This window comes from Oncorhynchus masou, chromosome 9 (assembly GCF_036934945.1).
Source record: "Oncorhynchus masou masou isolate Uvic2021 chromosome 9, UVic_Omas_1.1, whole genome shotgun sequence".
In the NCBI taxonomy this organism is placed as follows: domain Eukaryota; kingdom Metazoa; phylum Chordata; class Actinopteri; order Salmoniformes; family Salmonidae; genus Oncorhynchus; species Oncorhynchus masou.
The window spans coordinates 62,786,978-62,801,533 of NC_088220.1; the positions used below are offsets into that span (position 1 = coordinate 62,786,978).

The 14,556-nt window shown below is 38.7% G+C and overlaps 1 protein-coding gene across 1 annotated transcript; it reads right to left on the reverse strand.

Moving 5' to 3' along the window:
- Nucleotides 1-24: 24 nt before the first annotated feature.
- On the reverse strand, nucleotides 25-14,184 carry itgae.2 (integrin, alpha E, tandem duplicate 2). The gene is made up of 31 exons (XM_064974846.1): nucleotides 13,991-14,184; nucleotides 13,785-13,887; nucleotides 13,571-13,653; nucleotides 13,377-13,453; nucleotides 12,286-12,394; nucleotides 11,940-12,050; nucleotides 11,731-11,852; nucleotides 11,444-11,592; nucleotides 10,581-10,737; nucleotides 10,309-10,444; nucleotides 10,057-10,127; nucleotides 9,761-9,887; nucleotides 7,987-8,123; nucleotides 7,682-7,819; nucleotides 7,376-7,600; nucleotides 6,507-6,646; nucleotides 6,147-6,289; nucleotides 5,881-6,032; nucleotides 5,622-5,735; nucleotides 5,439-5,512; nucleotides 5,150-5,285; nucleotides 4,909-5,004; nucleotides 4,698-4,777; nucleotides 4,497-4,577; nucleotides 4,284-4,356; nucleotides 2,020-2,121; nucleotides 1,903-1,929; nucleotides 1,601-1,687; nucleotides 1,396-1,482; nucleotides 1,116-1,226; nucleotides 25-847 (listed from the first exon to the last, which is right to left on the reverse strand). The coding sequence occupies exons 1-31, from the start codon at nucleotides 14,016-14,018 to the stop codon at nucleotides 794-796; spliced, it is 3,330 nt and encodes a 1,109-aa protein (XP_064830918.1). The 5' UTR covers nucleotides 14,019-14,184; the 3' UTR covers nucleotides 25-793.
- Nucleotides 14,185-14,556: the final 372 nt, after the last annotated feature.

The window sequence follows — 14,556 nt, forward strand, 5'->3', positions numbered from 1 at the left end:
CAATCTCAAAATAAAAAAATAAACTTTAACAGCAGCTGAGACTTTATTTAACCTTTTTACAAAGCATGTTGAGATTTATAACAGAAAAATCATGTTTTGCTTTCAAGATAATATTTTTCATTTAATCTTTCTATTTAGTTTTTGGAGCAAACATTTTAAAACAAAAACGTTGAGGTAATTTACACCAAGGTAAATAATAAATCTACACAAGAAATATGAGTAATATTTTATAGTAAACCTTACCGTTTAGAATACTTTAAAAACACAGACATCACAGTGTAAGTCACTTATCTCCATATGTAGAAATATGCAATACATAACAAAATAATTAACAAATTCAAAACAAAGTGGCTCATCAATCATGTGGCTTTGTCATATTTCAAAGTTCTCATAATACAAACATGAGTCAATTTTAAAAAGTGTGCTATATTCTAATTGAGTAATATTTTGTATAAAACCGTACAATATAAAATATTTTAAAACAGTCATCACAGTAGGCTAAGTCAATTATCTGTATATGTATGAATGTACAATACTCAAAAAAATACAAAAAAAATATTTAACAAAATACTCAAAACAAAGCGTCTCTTGGATCACAAGGCTTTATCATATTTCAAAGTTCTCATTAAATCACTCAACAATGCAAATTTCTTATGGGCATTTTGGCTGCTAAGGCTAAAGTTCAGTGGAAAACTGAATATTGTTTTATGGTAAAATCCCCCAAGTTACACAAGGCTCCAGCTTTCAAAAGGCTAATTTAGCATTCAGCACTTATCTTACCAGTGACAAAGCATCACTCAGCATCCATTGCTATATCCATTTGATGGCGTCGTTTGAAAAAGCCACACTGCAATTTCGAAAAGGAAAGATTAGAATAGTGATGCCTTGATACTTTAACCGAAATAATGTACTGTGCACACATTGCAGTCAGACCTGGGTTCAAATTTAAATCTTTCAAGTATTTTTAGTGTTTGATTTAGCCTGTCTTGAGTGCCAGATTGGCGGGGTTTACACTTCTACGATTTCTCAATTGGTTCATGCAAGCTCAATCAAGCCCAGCTAAAATAGTTGAACATGTATTCGATGTACAAAAACATCAAAAAACTCATTATTACCTTAACGAGTATGACAATGATTATCGCTAGAAATAGAAAGCCTCCAATGGAGCCTCCAATGATGACGGGCAATGATTTCTCCACTGCCAGTTTGATAATCATCACCTCCACCTAGGAAGCAGAACCGCAAAGCAGTGCAGACAGAGCAAGATCGTTAAACTTTTCCAATAATGTATGTAAATGAATAAATATATTTTTTCAACTATTGTATTCAATTATTTTAATCTGACCATCTCTATTATCATTATCAATCATCTCTATTATTGAATGTTTAACCCACTGATTCCATCGATCTCAATTCCAGTGCTTCGAATCGGTCTTCATCAAATCCCAGAGTGGCTTTAGCTGTAATCTTCTCAGATGTACCCTGTAATGATTGATGATGGATGGTCACAACAAAGCATTTTGACCATAAAAATCGTAAAACGTGTAAGGATCTTAATCTCTATATTGCAGAGGAAGTCAATAAAGGTGCATCTACAAACCGAAAACTCTTTGATTGAAGCCTCAGCCTCAACCGTGATTTCCTGTACATCTGTCACTGAACATTGAATGAGATACTCCCCGAAGGCCTGGAGGAAGAACACATATTTACTACTCAAAAGGCAACATGTTCTCATTATGTCAAAATAGTGACATTTAACCATTGTAGATATAAGTTACTTTGGCTAATATATTTCTTATTTGTCATTTTTTTGCTGACAAATTAAGGCAAATATGCTGCATAATATTTTGATTTCATGAATCATTTTATATTATAGGTGTAATGAGAAAGGATGGAACTCACTTTTACTTCTGGATTTCCACATCTCTCCTGGAATCCAAACCAAATGATTATGTCAAGGACCGAATACTGGGTACCAAATATTAGAACAATAGAAATGTCTGGATGTTTTTAACATACCTTAGGTGTAATACTCTTGATTGTAATTTTGGTGTGACGTGCCTGTACTGTTATTGTAATGTTAACACGTATAGTTGCATTGTGTTTGTTCTCACCGTGAAGCTGGAAGGGAGAAAATATTTGAAGAAAGATGCAAACATACACATTATAGAATTTCCTGATAAAATGTGTGTGCTTGCTCGCTTGTCTTGAAGGATAATTTGATTGATAGAATAGGATAGCCTGAACATGTGAAAGTTGGTTTGGTGTCTCTAGCTTGAACGGTTCAACAGTTACTATTGTTGTTGGTGGGTTATTTTATGCTAATTTGATCTCATTTGAATTGTTATCATTTATAATGTTTTGAAAATGTTCGTTTTTTAATGTTTTTTATTTGAAATGGTTAATGAGCAGTAGCATTTGAAGTGTCACTGTGTTCTTGCTGTTGACATCGAATTCATGATGGTTTATGCTAATTTATGCAAATGTTGTTATGGCACACAAAGTATAAATAGCATAAACAATTATGTTATAAGTTGGAACAGTCTGGACATTCTAAAGTTTTTTTGGTCTTGATAGCTTATAGGTGGTTTAAGCACTAGAGTGGGCGGAATAGTAATATGTACATACAATTCTAGAGTGGTCTTGCTTTCAGCAAGCACAGTAAAGACGCAAACATGCTTTTGTCATACTTTTGTCACTTCTAGATTAGACTACTGCAATGCTCTACTCTCTGGCTACCCCGATAAAGCACTGAATAAACTTCAGTTAGTGCTAAACACGGCTGCTAGAATCTTGACTAGAACCAACATATGTGTACATATTACTCCAGTGCTAGCCTCTCTACACTGGCTTCCTGTTAAGTGTCCTAGTCCCTGATTTCAAGGTTTTACTGTAAACCTACAAAGCATTACATGTACTTGCTCCTACCTATGTTTCCGATTTGGTCCTGCCGTACATACCTACTCATATGCTACAGTCACAAGAAGTAGGCCTCCTTATTGTCCATAGAATTTCTAAGCAAACAGCTGGAGGCACGGCTTTCTCCTATAGAGCTCTATTTTTATGGAATGGTCTGCCAATCCATGTGAGAGATGCAGAATCGGTCTCAACATTTTAAGTCTTTACTGAAGACTCATCTCTTCAGTAGGTCCTATGATTGAGTATAGTCTGGCCCAGGGGTGCGAAGGTGAATGGGAAGGCACTGTGTGGACGAACCGCCCTTGCTGTCTCTGCCTGGCCGACTCCACTCTCTCCACTGGGATTCTCTTTCTCTAACTCTATTACGGGGGCTGAGTCACTGGCTCTCTAGTGCTCTTCTATGCCGTCCCTAGGAGGGTTTGAGAGTGGGTTGAGTCACCGACGTGATCTTCCTGTCCTGTTTTGCAAACCCCGAGCTCGTGCGGTGGAGGATATCTTTGTGGGCTATATTCAGTAAGTTGGTGGTCTGTTGACTCTCTAGTGTTTTGGAGGCTGTGCTTTGGCAAAATGGGTGTGGTTATATCCTGCCTGGTTTCCCCCCTCCCCCATCTCAGCCTCCATTATCTATGCAGCGAAAGTCTATGTGCCAGGGGGCTAGGGTCCGTCTGTTATATCTGGTGTAATTCTCCTGTCTTCTCTGGTGTCCTGTGTGAATTTAAGTATGCACCCTCTAATTCTCTCTCTCCCCCCCCTCCCAGAGGACCTGAGTCCTAGGACCATGCCTTAGGACTACCTGGCCTGATGACTCCTGGCTGTCCCCAGTCCACCTGGTCATGCTGCTGCTCCAGTTTCAACTATTCCGCCTGCGGCTATGGAACCCTGACCTGTTCACCGGACGTTTTGCCTTGTCTCGGACTGACTGACTCGACCTCTCTCTCAACCTCTCATTGCTCGGCAATGAAAAGTCAACTGAAATTTCTTCTGAGGTGCTGACCTGTTGCACCCTCTGCAACCACTGTGATTATTATTTGGCCCTGCTGGTCATCTATGAACATTTGAACATCTTGAATAACAATCTAGCCTTAATGGCCATGTACTCTTATAATCTCCACCAGGCACAGCCAGAAGAGGACTGGCCACCCATCAGAGCCTTGTTCCTCTCTACATTCCTCCTAGGTTCCTGCCTTTCTAGGATGTTTTTCCTAGCCACTCTGCTTCTACATCTGCATTGCTTGCTGTTTGGGGTTTTAGGCTGGGTTTCTATATAAGCACTTTGTGACATTGGCTGATGTAAAAAGGGCTTTATAAATCAATTTAATTTGATTTGAACACATTATAGAAAGATGAAAACATTGCAAGCATACCTGAAACTTAAATGTCAGGTCTTTATTCTCAATGGTTTGGTCCGTGAGTTTTACAATGTTCGGTGTGGCCTCCCTGTAAACAACAAGGTAGCAGAAAAATCAAGATGAATTGAATGTAATTGAAATCCAGCATTCAACAGCATTAAGTAGGATTTAAAAAACATGATTTGCCTTGAAATCATCCCTCTCTTGTTTCTTTCAGTCTTAACTCACCCAGTCAGTTGGACCTTTAAAGCATTCTTTATTCCAAAGTGGTACGTCTTAAAATACAAAACCTGGGTGCCACCATTCTCACTAAAAACAATGGCAGGAAGGACAAATATAGACAACTTCATTCCAATAAAATACTAAAATGCTACATTTTTACTCAACAAGAAGATCATTTAAGAAGTATCGGTATGGAAAGATTCAAACCATGTTAGGTTTGCTGTGATCTCAGCCTCTCGCATCTCTGATTTCTTGTTCACAAGCTGCCAGGAGATGGAGAAATGTACCTAGGGTATCAAAATAAAAAAGGAACATGTTGACAGGTCAGAGAAAAAGGACATTTCGATTTTGATGGGAGACATTTAGCTTGAGCAATGCCACTAGGCTGTATTAGTGAAGTCATGGTGGGTATCGGTACCTGGGTATTTTTCTTGAAGACTGGATGTAAGAGATGACACTTCAAATAAGAAATATTCTCTTTAACTTGGTTCTCACAAACAGACCCTTCCATTTTCTGTGAATGATTAACAGAACAATAGTCAGTCAGTTGCTGACTCCTTTGTCCAGTCAATGCAACAAAGCTGATCTAATATTTCCAACCCCAAAACTTGTTCTAAGGACTCAACCAATTGATTTCTGTTTCAGTGAGGAGAAATTACCATTGTGAACTTGTTAAAAAGGAGCATGTTGGGATATGCCAGGACAAGTGTTGTCATGTAGGCACTATCCCCAAAGTTGGTCAGATTAAAGTCAATCATCAAGTTCTGAGTCATTCCGATTATGACCATATCCTTGCTGTTACACAAATGACAGGATAAAAAGGACAATAAATCATCTGTTTGGGTATAAAATCAATGACTTATTATTTCCACCTTGTTAAAGATGTTTGTAGACAGGAGAAGACATGATATAGAAAAATAATGACATTGTGATTGAAAACTAATTTACCTCAGCCTTGAATCAGATAGGGATATGTTTCCCCTGCATTTGCCTTTCACCTCACACTCCTTCTCAAATTGAATCTGAAGATTTCAATTGACAGCACATAAGATAGCATAATAATAATTATAATTAAAAATTACTCTTGAACAGTTTTTCACAACTTTGTTGAGTAGGCTACCAAATGCTCACCTTTTCTGTGAACTCTGTGGGAGTACAGAAATCCAGAATGCGGAGAGGTGGTTCAGTGGTATTCAACTTGAAGTTTAGCTTGATCTCTATCGGTGAGAAGCAGTCATAGCAACCCTGAAAGAGAGAAAAAACTACGTGTCTATCCCTCTCTCTCGTGTGATTAAGTTTCATCAGTAAGTCTTACTGGAGACTGTTCATACTTTAAAATAGAGATTTAAAGATAATATTTGTAATGAATGTAGACGCCTCAGAAACCTACCGTAAAAAACAGTATGATGGGGTTAAGGCAGTTTGTATCAGAAAGTATAGTGAAGATGCCTTCCCCATTTGCTTTGTCCTCAAAAGACAGGCGCTTTTTGTTTTGACCTGCATCCAGATCTATGTTGTAAGATACGGAAAGTTCTTCACCAGCTGAAAAACAAGCCAATCATGGAACAAAATAAGTGATTCAGTAGTTCCAAGAAAATACATTTTCTAGTTTATATCAACTGAGACGATGGGTGATGAGAACTGTACTGTACACACGGCCAATATTTCCCCTTTGTGCTTGGAAGCAGATGGTCAGGGTGACCTGCTCCATCTTGGTTTTTGAGTTTGTCTGCGCGGATGTGGGGATGGTGTTAGGCGTCATGATCAGCTTGGGTTTAAACACGATGACAGGGATTGTTCTGGTAGAAATTCAGAGTTTTGAGATTATTCAGTAAATGAACAGCGCATACACTCTTTAAACAAGCTGCTACCTAGAACCGTAAAGCGAACCCCTAGGGGTTCTAGGTAGCACCTTTTTTTAAAGAGCATTCTACTAAATGAAACAGTATACACATCTGTGGTGGACATATACAGTACAGGGCTTCCTGGACAAATATTCCTGCTGTCTATACTCACTTCAGGACAGTGACAATGCCTTGGCTCCCGACACTGATGTAAAGCTGTCTCCTCCCGTCTGCACTTTTTTTGTCAGAGAATGCACTCACAGACTGGCCAAAGTGGCGGAGTTTCATCTCAAACTCTGCAGCTTTAATTCTCTAGAAGTAAGAACAAGAACAACACTATGTGTGATGTCATGTTTGGGTTCTGTATAAATGTCATGTCTTATTATGTCTGTTCCTGTCCTTTCTCTTCACTCTGTCTCTCTCTGCTGGTCTTATTAGGTTACCTTCTCTTTCTCTCCTTCTCCAGCTGTTCCTCATCCTCCCTAACTAGCTCGTTCACCCTTTCCCCACCTGTTCCCTTTTTTCCCTCTGATTAGGTCTCTATTTCTCTCTCTGTTCCTGCTACTTTCGGTGTCAGATTCTCGTTTGTGTTTCTCATGCCAGAAGCAAGCTATCGTCTCGTTTGCTTCCTCCTAGTCCTATCCTGTCGGAGTCTGCCTGGCAGGTGCATCCTGTACACTACTAACTATCTTTTGTTTGCACCGTGTCCAGTTCATCATATGCTACGTGTGATCAGCTACCACCGTTCCTCTGTGACCCGCACCGACCCAGAGCGACCTGCAGCCTGTCGCCGCTACCCAGCTATTCATCAGAGGGACTTTATGTTTCATTTGTCGCCCTCTCTGCGGGTATTCTATTGTGCCATTGACAACGTCGGAAGAGGATCTATGCCATTCCTGTTTTTTCATTAAAAGAACTCTGTTTCTGTTAAACCGCTTTTGGGTCTTCACTCAAGTACATAACAATAAAGTCCTTTCACTGCAGGCATCAGGATCATAGCAAGAGGCTCTTTGTCAGGAAGCTAGACTTCTACTAAATCACCTGAGAGTGGTCCCTCTGAAGTCCTCCTTGGACTCCGTTATAGATATAGATGCTTCCAGAACAGCCACATGTCTCATCTTCCTCCAGAGGAGCTCCAACTGCCACGTCATTGTATCCGTTTCCGTCCAGGTCTCCAACAGAAGAGATGGCCGAACCGAATCTGGCATATATGTAGCTGTCCAGCCCATGCCACTCCCAGGACTCCTTATCAAACTTACCCTGGGCCTGGGACACAACCCTCACAACCATCAGAAAAGTGAAGTTATGAGCACCGAAATACAATTTTACGAGTGCATTTCTACTGACCTGGTTTAGCTTGAAGATGATCACTCTGCCCTCCTCTCCTCTCTGGTGGAAGTACGGTGCTCCTACAAGCAGGTAGTCTGTCTTAGTGTCCCCGTTAAAGTCCAGGGCACATAACACAGAGCCAAAGTATGAGCCCACCTGTAGAGTGGAGATTTGGGTTATTATTTGTAACCTCCGCACGATGGCGGTAAGCATCAGGTTGTGTACTAATAACAGTGGAACCAAAGATGGCTACAGAACCTGTCCAAGTTGATTTCTTAGATTTCTTGGATTTCACAATATATCTGTTATACACATATACCTACCTGGTCACCCAGTAGTATTTCCTGCAGTTTGTGTGAAGTTGCAATAAAGACAAAGACCCCACCAGTCAGGCTGTGACGAGGGGCCCCTGAGATGTACAGAGTCCCTGAGGGGCCCATTGCAGACACAACACTGTAACCTGGGACACACAGACAGAAGTTAACAGAATACAGTCAAGAAGGACTGCCAACTTCTAAAGAAAGCTTGGAGTGAGATATGCTATGTGAATTTCATTGCCCCTTGGCACAACCCCAAGAAAGGGCACTGAGAGTCGTTCCCCAGGAACATTGTACTGTTTTATAGCTAAGTTCCTGCAATTCTGCGTATTTTGACATGGGTTAGGCCTATGAATAGGGTGGATTTGTTTTCAATAAAAACCACAGGTCAGGTGTATTCAGGATGCTTTGAACATGAAATAAACACTCCAAATTCGACGACTTTGTTACTTTTAGATTTTGGGGGGATTACATTTAAAGCATGGTAATATTTTTTAGGAGGTTTGACACTTTATTCAGACGATAATGAAATGAGATTCTAGAAACAGTGGGAAGCTTGGAAGCAGGGACTGATCTCTGTTCTCAGATGGAAAGTTGTATGTGACATGCTGGGGAGTGTTTTCACTGCACCAAGGCTCTGCACCTGGAAATGTTAAGGTTGATGGCAGTGGGTAACCAAATTATATTTTGTCATTTGGGTCAACTCTCACTTTAAAATAGGGCTAATTTCGCAAAATCACCCAACCTTCAAGGAACATCTAATGAATATAAATGTTCAAGTGGTTTATGCCTACTAGTTGAAGATCCTTGCCATCATCTTTCTTTACATAGACAAAATATGGTGATTTGAGAGTCCCCTCACCATTTCTACCTAGCATGTGCACAACACTAAAATGTCAAAAATGATATTTGGTACCTGGAGCATTTAATATCCCATGCTAATTGTTATGACTATTCAAAACTGCCCATGAATGGCTGCAAAAATACAAGTAGGCATATCAGATTTCAAATATGTGATTACACTTTCAAAATTTGGAAGAAGTGGAATAATACAATGAGTGTGGGGAATAACAGTTGTGTTCCTGTTAGATTACATAAATCCATCCCTACACCCTAACCAAATCATTATGTATTGTCCCCCCTCTAGAATCAAACTTACACTTTTTGCTTCAAAATCTGTTTGTCAAAATGATTTTCAGAGTTATAAATCAGGTCACCCTACCAAACATACTGGGGACTAGTGAGGATTAAATCGGCGTTAGTACATGATGTCAAAAGGCTGCATTCTGCAGTAGGGACAGGCGTAACATTGTTCATCAAACAGAGCTCCCATGCTGCTCTTTTTACTGTTTATAAACTCAGAGAAGAACCTTCTCTCTCCTGCTGTGGCAAGACAGGACAATGATAGAAGTTCCGCTCGTGATGTTAAATTGCAGGCGCAGATTCTCTGATTTCAAAACGATTTGGAGCACAGTTGAAAACATAACACGCTGACTATCTAATGGACTAATTGTAAAAATATATGCAGTAGTTTTCAATATTTGAGATATAAGAGGTGTGGTGTGAGAAGAGGGACAAATGTGTGTGTCTTGTGGCCAATGCGTGAGAGTTGGCAGCTCTGACCTTCAGTTATGGCCTCGGGATGAGGATGAGGAATAAAAAAGAGAAACCTTCAGAAGCTTTGCGTTTGAAATGGCATGTCCCATAGTCTGCCGTGGACAAATTAAACTTTGCTTGAATTTTACTTCTGGGTAACCAAGATTACATGTCCATAACTTACCTAAGTAGGAGAACCTTGGCTCTGAGGATGACCCATTTAAGAAGGTGACCTTATTCTCCTTGGGGTGTTTTAAGATCACTCCTCCACTCCAGTCATTGGCCCCCACAGCGCCGAACAGTAAGGACCCCTAGAGAAGGAGGGAAAGGATGTTATAGCCAGAAGCCAATAATAAGTGGATAGAGATACTATTATGATCCTCAAACTGCATCTCATATATGGTCAGACTGCAGACTTTGGTCTTAAACCAACTAGAAAACCAGTGTGTAAAAAACAAAGTTGAAAACCAAACAACTTACATCTAGTGCAATGTGATTACTGAATCCAGCCTCTGCCAGTTGAAATTGAAAGCCATCCCCCTGCTTGATTCCTGGTTCATAAATCGGAGCAACACAAACATTTTGTTATAAAGTGAGTCAGAAATGCAAATTACAGCCTGTCAGTGTTAGACTACCCTAGACCCCTACATTAAATTTCACACATACAGTATATGACGATAATTGGACACAAATGTTAAGGTTACACTGATGATTACAGCCTTTTAGTGTTACCTTCGATTCCTTTGATGATACTGGTCTTTAGCTTGGAGAGGATGCCCTCCAAGGCTTTATAGTCACCAACCAAGAACAGGTTACTCTCACTGTTGCTAATAATCTTCAACTCGTCTATTTTGGTTAGACTACCAACCTGTGATTCATAAATGTACAGAGAAAATCTATGTCTTGACATACCAGAATATGAGCTAACTTTTTCATTGAATCAATTAAACCTGTTACTTTAGTCAGGAAGATGAATTAAAAGATACACAAATGAGAAAACTCACCCCAATAGCAAATCTGGTGATATTGTTTGTTTCAAGCATGTTCTTTGCTTTTTCCAAATGTTGCTTATCCCATAAGGATATTGCTCCATCTGACACCACTATCATGATTTTCTTGGAGTCCTCTATGGACCCATTCTCAGGAACAAAAACATTTTCACTGAAAATACCAATTTAAACAAAGCTCAACAATGTAATGATATTTGCAATCTAAATTATATAAAATATGGGCCTATAGTATGGTACTTACATTGTATAGATAATAGTATGGTACTTACATTGTATAGATAATAGTATGGTACTTACATTGTATAGATAATAGTATGGTACTTACATTGTATAGATAATAGTATGGTACTTACAGTGTATAAATAATAGTATGGTACTTACATTGTATAGATAATAGTATGGTACTTACATTGTATAGATAATAGTATGGTACTTACATTGTATAGATAATAGTATGGTACTTACATTGTATAGATAATAGTATGGTACTTACATTGTATAGATAATAGTATGGTACTTACATTGTATAGATAATAGTATGGTACTTACATTGTATAGATAATAGTATGGTACTTACATTGTATAGATAATAGTATGGTACTTACATTGTATAGATAATAGTATGGTACTTACAGTGTATAAATAATAGTATGGTACTTACATTGTATAGATAATAGTATGGTACTTACATTGTATAGATAATAGTATGGTACTTACATTGTATAGATAATAGTATGGTACTTACATTGTATAGATAATAGTATGGTACTTACATTGTATAGATAATAGTATGGTACTTACAGTGTATAAATAATAGTATGGTACTTACATTGTATAGATAATAGTATGGTACTTACATTGTATAGATAATAGCTGAAGCAGTTATTGTGGCTTTTTTGATCTGTTCAATGTTTTTGACCGTTTCAATAGCTTTTGGCCCGTCTTTCTCATTCAATGACAGTTCAGTTCTGATTTCCGATCCATACTGAACAACAGCAAATTCACACTAAAAAGAAAACACAATTTATTTTGTTATCACAATAAAGCATTATCATTCATTTTATTTAATGCCAATTCAAGAGAAAGCACAGTTTTATTGCCAAATCTTTTGTTGAAGTGTGCATTAATGTTGATCAATACTTACATTGAAACACTTCTCCCAAACATTTTTCATCACAGTTGTGATGAAATCTTTTGCCCTTTTAAAGTCTTCGCTTTCAATGCTACCAGATCCATCAAGTACAAATGCAATCTCAGTCCCAGGATCTAAAAACAAAACAGAGATATCGTACATGAACAAAAAAAACAAACATGAACATCACTTCCCTGTATTTGTAATAAATGTAGACCCACCATCCTTCTCATCATGCTCATCACTGTTGTTGTTGTTGTTGTTATTGTTGTTGTTGTTGTTATTGTTGTTGTTGTTATTGATGGAGATGTTTCTTTCCAGTTGATCTACAACTTAAATTCAGAAAATGTAGACATTCGTTACTAACTTTACACTCCATATATGGCTCGGATGTACAGTGTGTTTCCATAGTCTACATTTCCCTATGTTCATCTGAGATCTAACTTTACACTCCATATATGGCTCGGATGTACAGTGTGTTTCCATAGTCTACATTTCCCTATGTTCATCTGAGATCTAACTTTTCAACAGCTGTGTCCATCGGTTCAGTATCATAGGAATGCCTACCTAGTGTGGCAGGATAATACAACTCAGGCTTCAGAAGGCCAGACAGGAGTGTACAGTTTGCATTAAGATCCTCATTCGTGTTCTTCTTCTTCCTGACCTGTTGGCAGACCTGGTGAGAGGAGAGCAGAGCAAGTCATCAGGCCACATGGCATACTGTTGAGCAGGATAACTCTATGGCCCGATCAGTTTGATAGTGTACAAGATCATTTGCTTACTGACTTAATCCTCTTAATTCCTGGAGCAACATAGGGCCCAAGATAAAGATGATTTGAACTTTATTTAATTCGCTGGACAAACACCTTTCTTTGAAGATAAAAGATATGATGTCTGAAGTGGAACAGGAAACAAATGGGTGACTTTTTCTCAGTCTTGAGACATGACACTGTAATGTTCCAGGGCAGTGTATGGTATTTCCTACACCTTGTGCTCAAAAAGCGGATGTGGATGCCTGCGTGCATGAAAGTGTCTGTCTGAAAGTGACCACAGTGACACTTAATGGTGAGAACACGGCTAATATCTGCAGCAGACACAGTCAGAGTACACCCTCAATAATCTTATCAACAGAGTTTGAGGAAGCATTTCTATGCTAAACTTACAGACAATTATGTATTGTTTTAGACCAGAGGTGTGGTCCTTCTCTGTGAGTCCGTCTAGCAAAAACAATCTAACAGTAGCAGAAAATAATCAGTTACATCGGGAAAAAGTGTTAACGGAAGAGTGGGACCCATTTTTCATGCTGAAAGGGATGTCGTGTGAAAGGCAGACGTTACTAGCATCTGACGCCTACAGAGGAGGAAGCTGTGGCTTTGCTGAGAGACAATTGACTTGGCGACGATTCTGCTGCTACTCTTATGTGATTTACTGCTGTACAAGTACCCATGGCACACACCCTGACCTGCAGCCCCCCCCCCCCCCTAATATTTCACTCCTCACTCCCCATCTCATTTATACACAGAAATGACAATCATGAGTGACTTATTGTGAATGGCAAATTAAATGACTCAATAAAAGGCAACACAGCAGGTTAAATAGAGATAGAGATATTAAATAAATATCTCTATGAATGTAGAAAGCTGTTGTAGAATAAATACCATGTGCCGCTCCTTCTCCCCAGTCAAACTGTTGGTCAATGCCACGATGGGTCGGAGTCCTTTACCTGCTGCATTGGCTACAAATAAAGTTGACTTGGATTCAGCATATGGTTAACAAAAAACAAGCCCTGAAATGTACTAGAATAACTGAACCTACTTCTGAAATGTGTATTAGCAGGAGTGGCATAATTTACCTGAGATATTGAGTTCTGTGCATTTTTCCAGACCACAGCTGAATACTTTCTGGGGTCTAGAATTTGGTGATGTAACCAATACCCTGTTGAATTTCATAAGAGAACATGGATAAGAAGAACATAATCTAGATGTAATACAGTACTCTAGGTCTATATGACATGAACACAAATTAATTTGACATAACATATAACAGATGATGCCATAGTGACTTACCCAGCTTTGGACTGAACAGTAGTTTGCCCAAATAGTTTATCATCGTTCGGGAAATGCTTTACTGGTTTTGTGAAAATGTTGAAGCCTGCTACTGTGCATATCACTGTAAAACAAAGAGATGTCAGGTGTGAAGCGACAATACAGACCTTTTATCACTCTTTATATTAATTGAATGAATGCCTAATGCTCAAAAACAGAATACATACCAGTTAGCAAAATGTGTCCTCGAATCATGTTTCTAGTAGAACATGTTAGGTCTGAGAAAAATAAACTGCTTAAACCAAATCAGTCTGATCGTAACTTGCTTATAACCTATCAAAAGTTTTTTTATAACTTCTGATATATGCTCTTCCGTACACTGCACATGAAAAAAGTTATTCTGGTGTGCTCAATGCTATGAGGTGATGACATCACAACCTCACTGTCAGACAGACAGACGGTGGGGGTTGTGGGGGGTGGTGGCTCTTGCCTTGTTGTCATGTAAACCCTTGGGTTGTGTAAAAGTATGGGATCAATATCATGCCAAATGTTTTGTGAACACACAGCATGCATTTTGTGTTTGTGTATCATGATCTGTACAAATAAGTTCCAATCCACAAATGTATATCACCAATCCACAAATGTATATCACCAATCCACAAATGTATAGCACCAATCCACAAATGTAAATCACTTTCCACATATGTAAATCACTTTCCACAAATGTAAATCACTATCCACTAACAAACACCTTTTGATTTGTATTTGTAAATCGATATATTGCATTAGAATG

What these genes read in the sequence shown, in the direction of transcription:
- itgae.2 (XM_064974846.1), bottom strand. Translation starts at nt 14,018, where the DNA reads ATGATTCGAGGACACATTTTGCTAACTG. An exon ending in GTAATCACATTGCACTAGAT is followed by an intron (nt 9,888 to 10,056) that starts GTAAGTTGTTTG and finishes CTCCTTCTCTAG; the next exon opens with GGGTCCTTACTGTTCGGCGC. An exon ending in AATTGAGATCGATGGAATCA is followed by an intron (nt 1,227 to 1,395) that starts GTGGGTTAAACA and finishes TCTGCTTCCTAG; the next exon opens with GTGGAGGTGATGATTATCAA.